The 20,146-nt window shown below is 49.8% G+C and overlaps 2 protein-coding genes across 3 annotated transcripts in view; both read left to right on the top strand.

Moving 5' to 3' along the window:
- Positions 1 to 568: 568 nt before the first annotated feature.
- Positions 569 to 3,522, top strand: LOC114686692 (lysophosphatidic acid receptor 2-like). The gene is given in 4 exon segments (XM_028861344.2): positions 569 to 671; positions 674 to 1,108; positions 1,111 to 1,302; positions 2,936 to 3,522. Coding segments are annotated over 4 exon segments (1,041 nt in total). The 5' UTR covers positions 569 to 571; the 3' UTR covers positions 3,250 to 3,522.
- A 4,739-nt stretch (positions 3,523 to 8,261) lies between these two features.
- The window catches only part of Pbx4 (PBX homeobox 4), a 45,984-nt gene continuing 34,099 nt past the window's right edge, over positions 8,262 to 20,146 (top strand). For both annotated transcript variants that reach the window (XM_037211881.1, XM_037211882.1), the window contains exon 1: positions 8,262 to 8,481. In XM_037211881.1, coding sequence (XP_037067776.1) covers positions 8,333 to 8,481 — 149 coding nt within the window. In that variant the 5' untranslated portion in view covers positions 8,262 to 8,332. The remainder of the gene's footprint in view (positions 8,482 to 20,146) is intronic.

Here is a 20,146-nt window from a genome sequence, read left to right as displayed (position 1 = left end):
GGGTTCTTCCGATTTTAAGAAAGAAAGAAAGAAAAAAAAAAAAAAAAACCAAAAACAAACAGAAAATCCGCTGATGATGAGAGATCTTTTTAAAAATGTCATGGCAGCATTCAGCAGAGGCAAGCAGATCTCTGTGGTTTTGAGGCTAGCCTGGTCTCACAGGGAGTTCTAGGCCAGATGGGATACATAGTGAGACCCTGCTTTATGAGCAGATAAACAGAGCTTGTGAATTTTAGGTCACTCTGGCTCTCACCACAGACACCTTGCTCAGAGGGCCTCTGAGTCTGTGGGTTGCACTCACCCAATCTTGATTTTTTTTTTTTTTTTTTTTTTTTTTTTTTTTTTGGTTTTTCGAGACAGGGTTTCTCTGTGTAGCTTTGCGCCTTTCCTGGAACTCATTTGGTAGCCCAGGCTGGCCTCGAACTCACAGAGATCCGCCTGGCTCTGCCTCCTGAGTGCTGGGATTAAAGGTGTGCGCCACCACCGCCCGGCCAATCTTGATTCTTGTCTCTGACCACTGCCTGTTCATGCCTCCCTTGACTTCTCTCTTTCCATACCCACAGGGGTCATCATGGGTCAGTGCTACTACAACGAGACCATCGGCTTTTTCTATAATAACAGTGGCAAGGAGCTCAGCCTTCATTGGCGCCCCAAGGATGTGGTGGTGGTGGCTCTGGGCTGGCGGTCAGTGTACTGGTGCTGCTCACCAATCTGCTGGTTATCGCAGCCATCGCCTCCAATCGACGCTTCCACCAGCCCATATACTACCTGCTCGGCAACTTGGCCGCCGCTGACCTCTTCGCTGGCATGGCCTACCTCTTCCTCATGTTCCATACTGGCCCACGAACCGCCAGGCTCTCCATCAAAGGCTGGTTCCTGCGACAGGGCCTGCTGGACACCAGCCTGACGGCATCGGTGGCCACACTGCTGGCCATCGCTGTGGAGCGGCACCGTAGCGTGATGGCTGTACAGCTCCACAGCCGCCTGCCCCGCGGACGTGTGGTCACACTCATTGTGGGCGTGTGGGTGGCTGCTCTGGGCCTGGGGTTGCTGCCTGCACACTTCTGGCACTGCCTCTGTGACTTGGACAGTTGCTCACGAATGGTGCCCTGTTCAGCCGCTCCTACCTGGCTGCGTGGGCCCTGTCCAGCCTGCTTGTCTTCCTGCTCATGGTAGCCGTCTACACACGCATTTTCTTCTACGTGCGTAGACGGGTGGAACGCATGGCGGAGCATGTCAGCTGCCATCCCCGCTACCGAGAGACGACACTCAGCCTAGTCAAGACTGTTGTCATCATCCTGGGTGAGTGGGTGCTCTGAAGCACCTCCAGGGACCCTACCTCCATAGGACCCTGGAAGCTGGGGTTTGAGACTGCAGGAAGGGAGGGGATGTTCTCCAGGGAGATGGCCTTCAATGTAGGGGAAAGGAAAAGAGGACAAAAGATGAACAGCCAGTGGCAGGACCAGGCAAAGCCTCCAAAGAGGAATAGATGCCCCTTCAGCCAGCCTACACAGAGGTGTTTGGTTTTGTTCTTTGAGACAGGGTCTTTCTACATAGCCCTGGCTATCCTAGAACTCACGCTGTAGACCAGGCTGGCCTCAAACTCACACAGATCTGCCTGTCTCTGCCTCCCGAGTGCTAACATTAAAAATGTGCACCACCACACCAGACTTTTTTTTTTTTTTTTTTTTTTTTTTCTGGTTTTTTGAGACAGGGTTTCTCTGTGTAGCTTTGGTACCTGTCCTGGATCTCACTCTGTAGACCAGGCTGGCCTCGAACTCCCAGAGATCCACCTGCCTCTCTGCCTCCTGAGTGCTGGGATTGAAGGTGTGCACCACCACCCCTGCCTGGTTATTTTTTTAGTGCAGGGTTTCATGGAGTCCAGGCTGACTTTAACTCTGTATGTAGCTAAGGCAGGCCCTGAAGCCCTCCTGGACCCTCCTGTCTCTATTTCCCTGGGTTGATGGGTTTGTGCCACCACACCTGGCTCCCCTTTGGAGTTTAATTATTCTTTTTGGAGGTTAGAAAATGGCTCCGTGATTATAAGCACTTTCTGTTCTTCCAGAGGGCCCAAGTTCAATTCCCAATACCCACATTAGACAGCTCATAACCACCTGCAACTCTAGCTCCAGGAGATCTGATGCCCTTTTCTAGCCTTCAGGACAGTACCCACATGCATCTGGCTTACACTCATACACACGTACACACACGTACATAAAATAAATTTTGAGGTTTTTTGTTTTTGTTTTTGTTTTTTTTTTTTGAGACAGGGTTTCTCTGTGTAGCTTTGGAGCCTGTCCTGGAACTCACTCTGTAGCCCAGGCTGGCCTCAAACTCACAGAGATCCACCTGCTTCTGCCTCCCGAGTGCTGGGATTAAAGGTGTGTGCCACCACCACCCGACAATAAAATAAATTTTTTTGATGTTTATTTTGTGTATGTGTGCACAGATGTGTGTACACATGCACTTCAGTGTGGAGGTCTGAGGACAACGTCTGGGAATGAGTTTTCTTCTTCCTCCACGTGGGTCCTGGGAATTGAATTTGAGTCCTCAGTCTTAGCAATAAGTCCCTCTTTGAGGCTGTTAGCATAGGAGGAAATCTATTCCTGGTCCAGGACTGATTCTCCCCAGTGATTCCTGGCCCTCTACTCTGTAACCAGCCTGTCCCATGATGAACTCCTGTCCCATCCTTTAGTGAACAAATCTCTTGTAGAAGGTTCCGGGGCCCTGGGCTACTTTACCCCAGTTAGGAAAGGAATCCCTCTGGCAGGTAAACTAGAGAAAAGTGTCTCTCCCCTCCTAGCAGTTCTGCCCCTACAGGGAGCTTGTGTGGTATATGCCTGAGCACAGGGCGGTTCAGACAAGTCTCCTGGTTGCTCACCATTGTCAACCCCACCCCCACCCCACCCCCCAACTCCCCGCTTCTGTCCTGCAGGGGCATTCGTGGTGTGCTGGACACCAGGCCAGGTGGTGCTGCTCCTAGATGGTCTGGACTGTAAATCCTGCAATGTCCTGGCTGTGGAGAAGTACTTCCTGCTCCTGGCTGAGGCCAACTCACTGGTCAACGCAGTGGTGTACTCCTGCCGAGATGCCGAGATGCGCCGCACCTTCCGCCGCCTCCTCTGCTGCATGTGCTTCCGCTGGTCCAACCACAAATCTGCCCGCTACTCGTCTTCTGCCCAGACGGGTGCCAGTACCCGAATCATGCTTCCTGAGAATGGCCACCCACTGATGGACTCCACCCTTTAGCTTCCTTGGACTGAGGCGGGAGACGGGCAGCCAGAGCGTCGCCTGTCTGCACCCCATGGCCACTTGCAGTTCTCCTGACTCCGTCCAGCCCAGCAGATGCATGGCCCTCCATACTCCCCAAGCCCACAGATCTGCCTGCCTCTGGGCACAGGGATTTGGGGACATCTCCATGCACATGGGAGAGCATCCAAAGGGGCTTGGCAATCTGACTCTCAGTCATCTCAGGTTTTAGTTGTTTGGTTTTTTTAACAGACATTTCATAGTTTTACTGAATATCTCTGGCATGTCCTGTGGACCTGGTTCTTCCTACGCGGTGCTGTAGGTGTTGGGGGGGGGGGAAGGTGAGAGATGTCCCAGGCTACACCACCCACTGTTAGAGGCTATAGGTGTGATGTATTCCTGAGGCTAGTTTGTGTTTGTTTTTTTGAGACAGGATCTCATGTAGCCTCGGCTGACCTTGAACTCACTGTATAGTTGAGGATGGCCTTGAACTCCACCTCCCAAGTGCTGGTACTGAAGCTGACTCCTTGGGAGTGTTGAGCAGCCTCTGAAGGCTCACCTGCCTCTATTAGTATGGAGGGACCACATTGTACAGGGCAAGCCTTTCCACTCTGAGGCTGCCAGGGTTGTTTGGTTGGCTGGTTTTTTTGCCATTAATTCAGACAATCTGCCCCTGTGTCCTGGAATTATCTATCATGTCTCAGAGCTGTTGAGAATCCTTCAACATGGAATCCCCTGGCCCTGATCTCATTCCTATTCTGCACCCACCCCCCCCCCCCGCCCCCTTTTTTTTTTTTTTTTTTTTTTTTCAAGACAGGGTTTCTCTGTGTAGCTTTGCACCTTTCCTGGATCTCGCTCTGTAGACCAGGCTGGCCTCGAACTCACAGAGATCCGGCTGCCTCTGCCTCCCAAGTGCTCAAGTGCTGGGATTAAAGGCGTGCGCCGCCACCGCCCAGCTTTTTTTTTTTTTAGGCCTAGCCTTGAACTTGCATCCGTCCTGCCTGCAAATCCTGTGTGCTGGGGTTAGAACTGTGCACTGCCATCCGGGCTGCTGTCTCTTCCTGGAGTCTTGTGTCATTTTTTTCTGTCGGCTGTCCTTCTACCTGTCTCCCTCCTCAAGAACCCAGGGTGAGTTCTGGTTTTTGTAAGCCTATTCTTTCAACCTGCCATCCCCAGTATTGTTATTGTTTTATTATTATTATTATTAATATTATTATTATTATTATTATTTTGAGACACAAGATCTCACAACATAGCTCAGGCCATTCTTTAACTCACTGTGTAGCTCAGCTGTCTTCCTGCCTCTGCTTCCTGATGCTGGGATGACAAGCCTGAGGCAGCATGTGCAGATGGAGATGGTGTCTGACTACACAGCTTGGAAATGACACAGACATGCCAAGAGGGACAGAAAACTCCCCGAGGAAGGGGCTTCCGTGTCCCATGGGGCCTGGAATTAAGTCACGAACTTACCTGGACTTTACCCCTTAGTCCCCCAAGGCCTCAGATATGCCAGGCCTAAGATGAGCCCTATCTCTGCCCAGAGGAGCCCCTGGCAGTCAGTGTGGACCATGAGCGTGGTTCCCTGCTCCACCTCCCCAGAGCAGCCAGAGTTATAGTCTCACTTTGCATCCACATGCCGAGCAACAGCAGGAATTTGAACCTCTGTCTTATCTTAAGCCAAATTCTTCAGGCATTAAAGCATCCATTTCCAAAGAACTGAAAACATCTCTGTCTCTACAGTAAATGTTCTCTGCTTTCCCCATCCTGGGACTTTGCACACACTGGGCAGTTCCCCACCACAGAGCTCTGTCACAGGAACCATTTCCAAAGGGAAAATGCCCATCCCTGCCTCTGTGAGGACACAGACTGAGCTGAGGGCCTGGGTAGTTCTTGACCCAATGTGAGTCTCTCAAGGGGACAACCCAGGAACTGCCAGGTGTCCGTGAAGGACCCTGTCCCCATGTCCATGGAGTTCCAGGCCTCCTGGACCTGTGTCACTTTGGGTATTGAGGCAGCCAGTCCAGTCCTCTGGGACCCCCGCTGGTCAGCTCTCCCCTGTACTTAGGTCTGTCCTCCATCGTCGTTGTCCAGCTTGTGTTGAGGGACTTGTCAGCTTTTTTTTTCTTTCCTTCTTCCACTTTATAAGTGTTATGTTTTTTTTTTTCTGTTTGTTTGAGACAGGGTTTCTCTGTGTAGCCCTGGCTGTCCTGGAACTCGCTCTGTAGACCAGGCTGGCTTCGAACTTAGAGATCCACCTGCCTCTGCCTCCCGAGAGCTGGGATTAGAGAGTGCCTAGCCGTGCGCATGTGTTTGCACGAATGTGGGTGTTCTTGTACCTTTGTGTGCATGTGGAGGTTTGTGTCAGGAATCATCGCTGGGGGCTCGATGAAGCAGGGCCTTTCAGTCAGACCTGACCGTCTCACCGGGCAGCTGTCCTGGGGAGGGGGTCCTTTGTCACTGCCCTTCGAGGCTGGAGTTATAGTGGGTCACTCCACACCTGCATTTATGTGGATTTTTGCGGTCTTCACACACTAACTGCTTATCCTTCCCCTCCCTCAGCCCAGCTTGATCTCTCCTCTGCTGGGTGACATCAAGTTTTTGTCTTTTTAGACCACTGGAATTCACAGTCCTCTCCCTTCCACCAAACCAGGCCTGCATAGTGCTGCACCATTGGCTGACATTTTGTGCAGGGCTCCACCCTCGCCCCCTTCAAGGTTCTGTTACTTCCTGTTGCTGGGGCCAAGCCTATGGTTTCCTTCACCAGACGGTTTCCCTCATCCTCTGCATTCTTGCCGGGCGCCCCTCAGGTCTCACCATCCCCCACCAGCTGCTTGACAGAACCAAGATGATGGGATTTCCAGCCATGGTAACCCTCACTGAGCCTTCCTCTGAATTCTGTCGCAGATCAAACAGATTCTGGGAGGTTCTGTGACTTTGCAGAGAGATTTGTGTCCCTTCTACTTTCTCTTGAGCCTGTTGTCATGTCATGAATGCCAAACAAAAGGCCCGTGAGGGTTCTGTCTTAGTTTTGGTATGCCCAAGAGTAGGCATTCATTTTTTTAGACACATGCTAGCATTTGCTAGACCTGGAATGCTGGGGTTGGAAGGAATGAACAGGCCTAAGACAAGCAGGTAAAGGTGCTTTCTGCCAAGCCTGCAACATGAGTTCAATCCCTGGGCCCATATGGAAGGAGAGCACCAAGTCCTGAGAGTTGTTTTCTGCCTCCCGAGTGCTGGGATTAAAGGCGTGCCGAGACACACACACACACACACACACACACACACACACACACACACTCTCTCTCTCTCTCTCTCTCTCTCACACACCACACCAACACACCACATGCGCACACAACAGAATATTTAAAAGAACAGACAGGTTGAGGTCATTCCTAAACTGGATTTTGCTAAAACAATTTACAGAGCTGACTTTAGTGGAGAGAAGTGCTCGGTCCTAGCTTCCTTCCGGTCGTCTGCACATTTCATCTGGCCTCTCAGCCAGGTATAAGGGGCATAGAGGGAACAGTTCTGGGGACCCGCCAGAAGGGACCCCCACAGGGGCCCAGGATTGTGGGAAACAGTTGTATAGCTATCCCTCCAGGTTGGATATGGCCACTGCCATGTTGACTCAGCAGCTGTGTTCATTCCCACAGGACCTCACAAGACTGGACCACTAATGTGCTCTTGTAGAAAGAGGAGACATGGGGCCCCTCTCCTCATAAGAGTGTGAGTGACACACTTCAGTGCTGTAGCTGCCCCTGCTCCTGTAACCTCAATAAAGTCCCTGGTTCACAAAACTGGACGTGAGGGAAACTGTCTCTTTGGTCAGGCTATCCTCTTATCAGGGATGGCTCCCCCCAGAAAAAGTCACATGACAGGGACATTGGTGCTCTGAGGTCTGCAGAGTTCTGAGAAGGGTGTGGAGGGCCCTTAGGACTGGTGGGAAGGACTGTGAAACGGAGCCAGATTTTGAGGAGCCTGGGACTCAGGTATGGGAGGCCCTGAGGAAGAGGCAGGACTGGGGAGTGGGAATTCTGAGGAGCTCCAGGGCATTTTCTGCTACTGGTAAATTTGATGTCAGCTTGGGCTATACAACACCCTGTCTCCACAAGGTGAAAAACTAGGAAACAGGTGTAGTTGAGTTGGTACAGTGGTTGTCTGGTATGCACGAAGCCCTGGATTCCATTCCTAACACCACACAAATAGGACTCTGCAGCACACATCAGGCATCCCAGCACTTAGGAGATAGAAGCAGAAAACCAGAAGCTTGAATCATGCTCCACTAGCAAATTCAGTCAATTTTCATTACATAACAAATTTGAGGCCAGGCTGGGTTACATGAGACTCTGTCTCAAGTTATTTATTTTTGAGACAAGGTCTCTGTACTTAGCCCAGACTGTACTGAAACTCACTTGTAGACCAGGCTGGCCTCGAAATCACGGAGATCTGCTTCTTCTATAAGTGCTGGGATTAAAGGCATGTGCCACCATGTCCACCCACAAATTTTTGAAAAGTTCTGAAGAAGTGGAGGCGGTGAGGATGCAGGCCTCCGAGGAATGAAACTCAGAGATTGGAGGGGGCGGGTTCTGGGGGCTGCGAAGAACCTGGGTCCTGCGAAGAAGTGGGAACCTGAGCCGACCCGGGGACCAGAGAGAAGGAGTGTGGGCCTCTGATGGGGACTGGAGCCATAAAGTGGTGGTCATCGTTACCATGGCAACTCTCGACTAGGGCTCGGTGGCCGTTGAGAAGGCTAGTTTCTAGCCAGTCTCTGGGAAGGGGGACAGGGCGTGGGGCTGGGGCGCGGGTCCTGGGGAGGATGCCGAAGAGAATCGCAGTTTCCTAGACAACCCTCAACCGGTTCCTCAGCATCCGTTGAAAAGACTGTTTAGGGCGCGTCGGGCGGGAGAGAGCGGTGCACCGCGCCGATTGGTGAACGGCGCCTGCGGGGGCGTGTCCGTGGACGGTACGCGGCGGCGATTGGCTAGTGAGCGTGAGGGGGCGTGGCGCCTGGGTCTGCGGCGGTTGGCTGCTGCGCACGCGCGAGAACTCTGGGCAGGACCTGTCCCTCCGCGCTGCCCGGCCCATGCCCATGGCCGCCCCGCCGCGTCCCGTGCCGCCGCAGCCCGCCCCGCGCCGCCGGGCGCCCGCAGCTCCACTGGGCCGCGACACGAGCGACGTCCTGCAGCAGATCATGGCCATCACCGACCAGAGCCTGGACGAGGCTCAGGCCAGGTGCGGCGCCCAGGCAGGGAGGTAACAGGCGGAGGCGGGATGAGGATGGGGACAGGTGCGGCAGAGCTTGGAGTGATGGACAGGCGGGGCGGGCCCTGGCCAGAGGGCGTGGAGGATGGCTTCGTGAGGAAAGGGGGTGAGGGCCGAGCCCGGGGAACACGGGACGTTGGAAGGGTAAGTGATCTAGTTATCTGTTACTGGCCGGGGCGAGGACCGCAAGTTTGCGAGGCACACAGTTGAAGAGAAGACTCAAGAGCTGAACTAGGGTGATTTGATGAAGGATCCGTTGAGAACTTTCAGAAACGGATACGGGGAGCTGTGTGTACCTAAGAGGGTACCCTGCCCCTACCCCTCCTCCTCCTCCTCCTCCTCCTCCTCCTCCCCCTTCCCCTCCTCCCCCTCTCCCTCCTCTCCCTCCTCCCCCTCCTCCTCCTCTCCCCCTCCTCCCCCTCCTCTCCTCTCCTCCTCCCCCTCCTCCTCCTCTCCCCCCTCCTCCCCCTCCTCCCCTCTCCCTCCTCCCCCTCCTCCTCCTCTCCCCCCTCCTCCCCCTCCTCTTCGCCTTCCTCCTCCTTTTTTTCGAGACAGGATTTCTCTGTGTAGCCCAGGCTGTCCTGGAACTCAGAGATTCTCCTTCCTCTGCCTCCGGAGTACGGATTTAAAGGCGGCCCGTGGTGGCGCCACGCCTTTAGTCCCAGCACTCAGGAGGCAGAGCCTGGCGGATCTCTGGGAGTTCGAGGCCAGCCTGGTGGTCTACAGAGTGAGATCCAGGACAGGCTCCAAAGCTACACAGAGAAACCATGTCTCAAAAAACAAAAACAAATTAAAAAACAACAACAAGCCGGGCGTTGGTGGCGCACGCCTTTAATCCCAGCACTCGGGAGGCAGAGCCAGGTGGATCTCTGTGAGTTCGAGGCCCAGCCTGGACTACCAAGTGAGTCCCAGGAAAGGCGCAAAGCTACACAGAGAAACCCTGTCTCGAAAAAAACAAAAAAACAAAAAACAACAAATAAAGGCATGTGCCACCATGCCTGGCTGGCACCCTTCTTTTTAACGTTTTTGTTGTTTTGTTTTTGTTTTTTTAATATGTGTATATGTGTGTGCCCCCAAAATGTGTGTAGGAGACTCAAGTTCTCCGAAAGAGTAACGAGTGCACATAACCCCCATGTGGTATCGCCAACATGAGTTAAGGCTGGCCTCAAACTCTCTATGGAATAAAAGAAAGCCTTGAACTCCTGATCATCCTGCTTACCTCCAGAGTGCTGGGATGAGAGGCATGTGCCACCCATTGACCACACCCCAAGGATTCTTTTTCTTTTTGTTGTTTGCTTGCTTGCTTGCTTGCTTGTTTGGGATAGGATCTCATGTTTCCCAGGTTAGCCTGAAAATCACCATATAGCTCTGTATATAGCCAGGATAATTGTGAACTTCTGACCCTCCTACCTCAGCCTCCCTGAATGCTAGGATAACAAGCATGCACCACCACAAACAGCCTATGTGATGCTTGGGATTGAACACAGGGTTTTATGCATGCTAGGCAAAGCATTCTACGAACTGAGCCCCAGCCCAGCCATCAATAACCCATTTAAAAGTTTTTCTTTCATGTGTGTGTGTCTAGGTGTATGTTTGGATGTGGTTTTGTGTGTATGTGCACAAATGAATAATCGCACAGTGCATGTATGGTTTGAGGTGAGTATCAGCTGGCTTCCTTTGGCATGCTCTTTTTTTTTTTTTTTTCATTTTGTTTGTGGAATGGAGGCATTTGCATGGAAGACGTGGAAAAGTCAGGTCTTTCCTTCCACTATGTGGTTCATGAGATCAAATTTGTGTTAAGGATCTTGACAACAACTACTTCTACCCATGGAGCCATCTTCCAGGCTTAGGTTTCTGTAGACGTGGAGTGACAGCAGGCAGAACTGCTGCTCCAGAAGGACAGAAGGAGTTTTGGCAGAAGCCCAAAATGGATTCAGTTCTTGGATAGGTCCCCAAAGGATACCTCAGGACTAATTATTTGATTACCGTTTTGTAGCTAGCGTTTTCCTGCCTTGCCCACAGTCAGGACAAATCTTTGTCACCCGCCAGTCCCACAGCTGCTCAGACCCAACCAAATAAACACAGAGACTTATATTGCTTACAAACTCTATGGCCGTGGCAGGCTTCTTGCTAACTGTTCTTATAGCTTAAATTAATCCATTTCCATAAATCTATACCTTGCCACGTGCTGGTGGCTTACCGGCATCTTCACATGCTGCTGGTCATGGCCGTGGCTGGCATTGTCTCTCTGCCTCAGCCTTCCACTTCTCAGAATTCTCCTCTCTCCTTGTCCCACCTACTTCCTGCCTGGCCACTGGCCAATCAGTGTTTTATTTATTGACCAATCAGAGCAATTTGACATACAGACCATCCCACAGCACTTCCCCTTTCTTTTTTTAAAAATGAAGGTTTTAACTTTTACACATCTCCAAAGCCAGCTTGGTATATTTGGGAATTTGGGCGTAGCTTCTCTTACTACTTCCTGCTGGAGGGGGGGCCGCTGTATCTTATGGGGACGCAAAGAAAATTTTAGGATCATGGAGTAGTCCGTGAGACTGTATTGTCTAAGCCAGCTGCCTTGAAATGATTCTGGATGTTGGATCATCTGGGCCATGGTGTCATCGGAGATCTTTCAGGGGGTCTTGGCTGGTCAAACCTGATGTATCTTAATCTGGAACAAATCCATAGCCTCTGGCCTTCTGTGGAAACAAAAGCAGAGCCTCCTTCCAAAGCAACATATCCTTACATCCAAATTTTGAAGTCAAGGTACCTTTAAAATATACATTTTGGCATAACTCAACAGCTTTTGCAATCAAATGTTTTTCTTCAGTTACGAATATCAAAGAGAAACATAATCCAGATTCTCTGTGTGGTAGCCATCTTTACATGGCTTATTTTTTATATTACCTTGAGCCTATTGCTTTAAACTGCAGCCTTTTAAGCCTGAAATGGCGCTGTGGCTGCTGGCTCCGCCCACTTCAGCTTCCCAACATGGCGGTGGTACATTTTCCGCCAGCTCTGGGAGCCATTAATTCTCAGAAATAGTGGGTCTATGCTTCTATCAAAGCAGCGTGTAGCCCAGAAACTACTTTTTTTGTTTTGTACTAGCAAAGGCTAAATCTATGACGCAGCTTAATGTGCCACTTGTAGAGGCCTCATTCCCGCCATACTGCAGGTCAAGCGCACACGCCAGAAACCCACAAGTAACTCAAACCGGCAGCTGCTGCTCATTTGAGAGAGACAATTAGGAAGCTGTTTTTAGTTCCGTTTTAGAATCTTTTCTCAGGTTTTAGGTGGAAACTCTTGCCAACTCGTTGGGCACCACCTTTTTTGTTTGTTTTTTGTTTTCTGAGACAAAGTTTCTCTGTGTAGCCCTGCCTGTCCTGGAACTCACTCTGTAGACCAGGCTGTCCTTGAACTCAGAGATCCTCCTGCCTCTGCCTCCTGAGTGCTGGGATTAAAGGCGTGCGCCACCACCGCCCAGCCCGATTGCTGTATTTTTAAGGGAGTGCTTCACTGAACCCAGAAGTGATCGGTGAGCTCAGTTCCTGGCATCCTTCTGTTTCTGTCTGACGTCCCCTACACCCACAGCACTGGCGCTGCAGACACCATCATGCCAAGCTTTATCATATGGGTCCCGGGGAATCGGAACTCAGGTCTAATGTTTTTGCAAGGCAGGCACCTTCCTGACTGAGCCATCCCTCCAGTCTCTGAAGAAGCCCCTCCTTTTTGGGGGAGGAGGGCACAGGGTCTCACTGTGTAAACAAGGCTGCCCTCAAACTCAGAGAGCCACCGGGCTCTGCCTTCTGAGTGCTGGCATTAAAGGCATGCATCTGACTTCAGAACCCATTTTTATTATAATTTAAAAATTTAAAGATTGTTTTATTTTAAGTGTGTGAGTATCTTGCCTACATGTCTTTATGTGTACCATGTATGTGCCTGGTGCCTGAGGAGGTCAGATTCCTTGGAATTGGAGTTACAGGTGGTTATGAGTCACCATGTGGGTGCTAGAACCCAAGCCCAGAGTTTACAAATGCTTCTTAACCACTGACCATCTTGCCATCCCTAGGACCCATTTTTAAAATGAGCTTGAAAAATACTGGACACTTACTAAGTGAGGGCACTGTTCCGGGTGCTGAAGTAGTCCTTGCTTCATGAGTTTGGGGGTTTGGGATAGAGAAAGGAAATGGAAAAAATATACACATATATAAATTGTGGCTAAACTGTAAGGAAAAGACTGGCATGCTGTAGGAAGCTAGATGGAAAAGGGACAGTACTTCCAGAGACTGCAAGGAGCCAGGGAAAGATGTTCCCAGCCAAATCGGCAGACGCCTTGGAGAGTCAAACTTGGAGAAAACCCGAAGCCTGCTTGCACAGTTCCACAGAGTTTGCAACTCTCAGTTTCTTTTTCCTTTTTCTCTTTTATAAAGTTTTTGTTTGTTTTTCGAGACAGGGTTTCTCTGTGTAGCCCTGGCTGACCTGGAACTCGCTGTATAGACCAGGACTCACAGAGATACTAAAGATTTATTTTTTAATTCGTGTGTAGTATTTTGCCTGCATGAATGTATGTGTACCAAATACATGCCTGGCGCCCACAGAAGTCAGAAGAGGGCATTGGGTCCCCTGGAACTACAGTTACAGACAGTTGTGAGGTGCCATGTGGGTGCTGGGAATGGAACCCAGGTTCTCTGCAAGAGCAGCCAGTGCCCTTCACCCCAGAGTCTAGCCACCATTCCACTTTCCACTCTGTAGACCAGGCTGGCCTCCAACTCACGGAGATTTGCCTGCCTCTGCCTCTGCCTCCCAAGTGCTGGCATTAAAGGTGTGCACCACCATACCTGGCAGTCAAAGCAGTTTTTAAGAACACCTGTTCCTTGTCCCCACACCAGTGCCAGCAGCCAGCACCGCGGAAGTCTGCTTTACAAGGCAGTTTACTGCATTAACACCTGCTGGGATGATTCGAAAACAGGAAAGCGCTGGATGTCTTTTGGAGCATGAATGTTTATTAAAACCGTCTGTTTTGAGGTGAGGGTAGTTCCCTAGGGTCTGACAGTATGTACTCTAGCCCTGCAGTGAGATCAGTTTACTAAGAAGAACAAAAACTACCTTAAGGCTGGGAGTGCAGCTCAGGTGATAGAGCACTTAGCTCCAATACACATGCAAGGATCTCTGGGTGTGCGCTTCAGAAGCGCATGAAGCTCGTGTGGCGATGCTCACCTTGGTTATATATTGAGGCCAGTCTGAAATACCTGAGACCCTGCCTGCAAACTAACCAACCAACCAACCAACCAACCTCAATTTTACTGAGCTCAGGGCTTTGTGCTCCTGCAAGGCAAATACAGACATTTCCCTAGCTCTGTGTGGAATGCTGACTCTTGGGTTTTATAGCCTCTCTCTGGAAGTCAGGAATGCTGCCCTGCCTCCAGCGCTTTGCATTCCACTTTTCAAATGTATCCCCCTCCCCCACCCTGGAGCTGAGGACCGAACCCAGGGCCTTGCGCTTGCTAGGCAAGTGCTCTACCACTGAGCTAAATCCCCAGCCCTCAAATGTATCTTTTATTAGGGTATGTGGGGGTGTACACACGGTGTGGTGTGAGTGATGATCAGAGGACAGCACTGTAGGCCTTCTGTCATAGGTTCTGAGCAGTGAACTCGGCTCATCAGGCTTCCGGGAAACAAGCGCGTTACCCCACCCCCAGCCATCTCACCAGCTCTAAATTCCACTCTCCTGACCCAGATTTTCCTGCACGTCCATCAGGCCAACATCTCTCCCCTCACAGCACCTGCCCTTCCTTGGTCCTGCGCTCGGAGCGACTCAGGTGCTGGGGAGTCCGAGGCAGCCCCAGTGCTCTCCTGAGTTTTGAGGATGTCTAGTGGAACAGAAGCTGCTCCATAGAGGAACTTGGAGCCAGGCGGGATCAGCTTTCCTGTGAGTCCCTGTGGTTAGTCTCCAAGAGAGGGCTTTGTTGTACTTTGAATTCTCATAGTGCCTGGTACCTGGCACTCAGTAAAATGTCATGGTATCTAATTACCATTAGAGAGTCTAGACCCCTTTTACAAGGGTCAGATATCAGATATCCTACATATCAGATATTTCAGTATCAGAATTATAGTTATGAAGTAGCAATAAAAGTAATTTTATGGTTGGGGGTCACCACAACGAGAGGAACTGTATTAAAGGGTCGCAGCATCAGGAAGGTTGAGAACCACTGGTCTAGAAGGATTAGGCTTCGGGAAAAGAAGAGATGAGACCCAAGAACTGTCACCACTAAAGGAACATTTTGATGTGTCTGGGGGAACTGCCTGTGTCCTGTTCTGGAAAGGGAGCTACTCAAGAGCTGAGCTCTGCTCAGGTGTGGCCTCCAGGCATCTAGGGCCCAGGATAGCCCCAAGGCTGAAATCTTGAAGATTCCAGTCTGCCCAGGTGGCCAGTGCTCGTGAAGGAATAAAAGCCCTTGTCTGTTTGAAGGCTAAGAAGTTAATTTCTATTACATTTTTATTTTGTGTATGCATGCATGCATGCCCATGGCGCATGCACAGGACACTTACGGAGGTCAGAGTATAATTTACAGAAGTCAGCTCTTTCCTTCTATCTTGTGGCTTCTAGGGATCAAACTCAGGTAGGTCACCAGGCTTGGTGGTAAGGGCCTTTACCCACTCAGCCACCTCACCACCACCTCCTGATTCTTTTGTACTGTTGTTGGTGGTTTGTTTGTTTGGTTTTGGTTTTTTGAGACAGGGTTTCTCTGTGTAGTTTTGGAGCCTGTCCTAGATCTCGTTCTGTAGCCCAGGCTGGCCTTGAACTCACAGAGATCCGCCTTGACTCTGCCTCCTGAGTGCTGGGATTAAAGGCATGTGCCACAGCGCCTGGCTGGTTTTTTTCTTTTAGAACTGAGGATCGAACCCAGGGCCTTGGGCAAGTGCTCTGCCACTGAGCTAAATCTCCAACCCTGGCTGTTGTTTTTTGAAGAATTTTTATTCTTTGTGTATGTGTTTTGTCTGCATGTATGTGTGTGTACCACATACATGTCTAATGCCTGCAGAACCAGAGTTACACATGATTGTGAGCTACTATGTGAGTGCTAGGAACTGAATCTGGATCCTCTGTAAGAGCAGCAAGTGTTCTTAATGTTGTTTTTTTTTTTTTTTTTTTTAAATGAGACAGGATCCACTATATGACACTGATCTAGAATTGCCTATGTAAATCAGGCTAGACTTGAACTCACAGAGATTGTCCTGCCTCTGCCTGTTAGTGCTGGGATTAAAGGTGTGCGCCACTACATTTGGTCTCCCACCTCTTCATATAAAATCTTAAAATGCGTTAGTCCTTTGTTCATAGCATATTGTCAATTTTTTTTGTTTGTTTGTTTGATTGATTAGCTTTCCAGACAGGCTTTCTCTGTGTAGCCCTAGCTGTCCTGGAACTCACTCTATAGCCCAGGCTGACCTTGAACTCACAGAGATCTGCTGCCTCTGCCTACTGAGTGCTAAGATGAAAGGTATGTGCCACCACCTCCCCAGGTTCATGTTTCCAGTTTTTAAAAAATTAGTGACCTGGGCATGAAGACTGGAACAGGAAAAAGTAGTTCAAGGCCAGGCTGTGTCAAAATAATAATAATAATATTGGGGAAGGGAGTATTACTCTTTACCTGTTAAAATAGTTGTGAAAAACTTGCCTCTTACACTTTTGTCTGGAGCTTTTGAGACTTTGGAAGATTCTGGTTTTCCCTTCCTTCTTTGGGCTTCAGGGTTCTGAAGATCACCTAAGTCCTGAGAAGGCTGCGGTCCTTAAGTATTTCCGCTCCAGAGGAAACACAGCATGGCTGGGTCTTTCCCTCACAGTAGAGCCGGCACTCCTGTTGTGGGTTCTACATCGACAGTCAACCCACCTTAGCCTGAAAATTTATCGAGGGCTGACAAAATAGCACAGTAGGTCAGGCTGCCTGCTGCCAAGCCCGATGACCTGAGGTCAATCCTTGACCAACACAGTGGAGAAGAGAACTAAACGTTGTCCTCTGACCTCCACACATGTGCCTTTGCACACTTGCACTCTAGTGCACACACATACACAACAAATGTAGTAGAAGGGAAATGTATTGAAGGGGATCGCTGTATGAGGTCAGCCTGGAATGCAGAGGGAGTTCCAGGATTCCAGGCCTCCTGGACTACTACCTGGGGAATTCCAGGAAAAACCTGTCACATAATCTTAATCCCTTTACACAAAAGAGAAAGAGTGTGTACCTCTTTCCTAACAATTCTCTAAGCAGCACTGGATAACAACTGTGAAAATATCGTTTGCATACTGAATACTGTAAATAATCAAGATATGTTTTAAAGTACATGGAATGAGGCTGGATGGTTGGCTCAGTGCTTAAGAACTGTTGCTGCTCTTGCAGAGGACCAAGGTTTGATTCCCAGCACCCACATGGTGGCTCACAACCATCTGTACATCAGTCTCAGGGAACTCAATATCCTCTTCTGACCTCACAAGGCATCGGACTTGCACATGGTACACATACTATATCTTTAAAGTATATAGGAGAGGCTGGAGAGATGGCTCAGCTGTTAAGAGCTCTTGCTGCCGTTGGAGAGGACACCAGTTCGGTTCCCAGCATCCACGCTGGGCCGTTCTGAAAGCACCTCCATCTTCAAAGGATCCTGTGCTCTCTTCTGGCCTCTGTGTGCACCTGCACACAGGAGCACCTACCCCCCCACAAATAAAGACAGATCTAGAGCACATGGGAAGAAGTGTGAAGTCATTGAGCGTCTGCCCCTTGGATGCCAGTGGACACAGACTGCAGCCTGACAGCTTGTCAGCCCAGAAGGTGGAGTCAACCCCTCTCTCCTCATCAGCTGGCTGGACCAGGCCTTTGCAAGTCTTTGTGACCCAGCTAGTCTCTCAGTGTTCCTCTGTCTCTCCATAGCTCCAAGGTCAGTTTTGCTCAATTGTCCATCAAGAACTTTTCATGCCCCACGTGAAGCCTCTCATCTTTCTCATACTATCAAGTGTGTTTAAAGAAAGGAAGGGGATTGGTGAGGGGCTCAGCAGGTAAGGCACTTGCTTCCAAGCCTGATGACCTGAGCTGAATCCCGGAGCCCATTTGGCTGAAGGAAAGAACCCACTCCCCCAGGTGAACTTCCAACTTCCACACGAGTACACACACACAGTGCACTAAATAAAAATTGTTTAAAATGGGGGGAGGGGGGAGGGAGGAGAGGGGATCTGTGGTTGGTATGTAAAATGAATAGAAAATTTCTTAGTAATAAAAATTTAAGAAAATGGAAAAAAAAAGATGTCTGCATCACTCCTGTAACATTCTTGTACAGCAGAAAACTAAGGTATGTGGAATCCAGATGACATGCCTGGGTTTGTAAAGAAAGTGACTATCACTCAGTACCCACGCCCAGGTCATTAGGATCACACCTAGTAAAATTTCTACTCTGTTACATCTATATCCAAATCTCTTTGTGTATTTATTCCTGACCTGTGTGCTTGTAAAAAGAAAATAATTGTATTATAAATTAGAAAGTTGATATTAATGTCCTCCTTTGACATTGGAAACCTGCTTGACCTGTTACAGTGGTATCAAGAGTATAATACAGGCCATCTGCATTTCAGCTGAAATGTTATTGCAGTGAATAACACCTGTTCCTTGGAACCCTGTGGGTGCTGGGAATTGAACTCAGGTATCTCTGGAAGAGCAGTCAGTGCTCTTAACCTTTGAGCCATCTCTCCAACCCCCTAAAAACATTTTTAATGAAGTAAATGTGTAATGAATTTTAAGTTCCCACTGGTTTTTATGTGTGAGTACAATTTGTACAACAAAATACTTTAAAGCTACACTTGATGAAAGAACAGAAGGACGGAGGGAGGGTGTGAGTGTTCGCTGACTGTGTGTGACCTACTCATAACCCGGGCTGAATGGGCTCAAACTGGCTGCCTCTGCTGGTGTCCCCTCCCAACGTGTGTGCCAATGGAAGAGGAGGACTGTCCTGTCACCAGCGTGCAAGTAGCCTGCATCCAAGCTAGACCCTCCAGACAAGCTCCAAGGACATTCATAGAACACAGGACAGACAGGCTCTCACACCCAGATACCCCAGAATGAGGCACTGCCCGTGACAGACATTCATTCATCTAGTTGTGTGTGTGTGTGGTGTGTGTGTGTGTGTGTGGTGTGTGTGTGTTGTGTGTGCAGACTTGCTGACGGAGGTAAAAGATACCTTGGATGAGTCAGTTCTTTCTTCCATGTAAATACTAGGAATCAACTCAGGCTTTATTACAGGCACCGTTACCGAAGAGGCCATCTCACCAGCCCAGGGTTAGTTTTTGAGATGGGGTCTCCTGTAGCCCAGTCTGGCCTCCAATTCACTATGTAGTCAAGGATGACCTTGAACTCCCGATCTTCCTGCTCCCACCTCCCAAGCGCTGGGAAGACAGGCTTACACAGTTCAGGATTGCTTTTTCTATTTTTGCTAAAGACTGATGCTGGAATTTTGATGGGGACGGCACTGAGTCTGCAGATTGCTTCTAGTAATATAGCTGTTTTCACAACGCTGCAGCAATCCAAGCACATGGAAGGCTTTTCTATCTTCTAGTTTCCTCAGTGGCCCTCTGTGTGCCATAGGTTAGTGTACTGACTGCACCCCACACGTTCATGAGCGTTTCTAAAGGGTATCAGTTTAGGACTGAGGATCTGGAATCTCTTCTCCAGGTCCTTGGTCGGTGTTGAGTCATAGTTCCTTTGGACTTCTGTCAAAAGTCCTGAGCCCTTCTCATGGACAGTGTGTGCTGGCTGCATTTTCTTGGGACTCCTCAGGCAACAGAAGCCTTAAAATTTTAAGGTAATCTCGGTTGCCAGGAGCCAGGGGGCTTCCACTCGGCAAAAGCTGACAGACTCATCGTGATGAGACGCCTAAGAAGTCAGAGTCAGACTCAGTCTGGGAACTGCTTCCAGGTGACTGGAGGTGACCTAGGGGCGGTTGGAAACAGAATGGTTGATGGTTGTCTGGAGACACAGGCATCTGTGCCTCACACTGTGGCAAAGGCAACTTTTGTCCGTCTGAGCTGTTTGAGAGCTCCCTGGGTCACGTGGGCTGACAACACTGAAGGCAGCTGCAAACTCCAGGCCGGTGAGGGCCGCTTCCTGTCAGCACTGAGGCACAGGGCTCCCTGGTGCCCTGCGTGCCACACCCCCTTCTCATGGGCCCCTTTTACATTTTTGTTGTATATAAACGTGTTAGACATTACTGACATTCTTGAACAAAGTGTGTCTTTGTGGTTGCTTTCCCTCTGGCAGCTTCCTTTCCCTGACTCTTGGCTCTCCCAGAGGTCCCTGTACCGTCCCCCCTCACCCTAGCAGGCTCCTCTCTGCTCCCCTATTTTCATGTAGGCATGTATATATTACAGGCTGGGTCCCTATGTGAAGAAGAGCCCACTATTTTTGCCCTTCTCTTTTAAACTAACATTTATTTTGAGGGGAGTGGGCGTGCATGTGGAGGTCAGAAGCTACTTTGCTTCTGGAGTCTGTTCCCTCCTCCCACTGTGGATTCTGGTCTTGAACTCGGGTCATCAGGCTTGGCAACATGTCCTTTTACCACTGAGCTATCTGACAGTGCAGTTTTTATTTCTGAATTT

The sequence above is a fragment of the Peromyscus leucopus genome, chromosome 17, assembly GCF_004664715.2.
Source record: "Peromyscus leucopus breed LL Stock chromosome 17, UCI_PerLeu_2.1, whole genome shotgun sequence".
Classification (NCBI taxonomy): domain Eukaryota; kingdom Metazoa; phylum Chordata; class Mammalia; order Rodentia; family Cricetidae; genus Peromyscus; species Peromyscus leucopus.
This window is presented reverse-complemented; position numbering and strand designations above follow the sequence as displayed.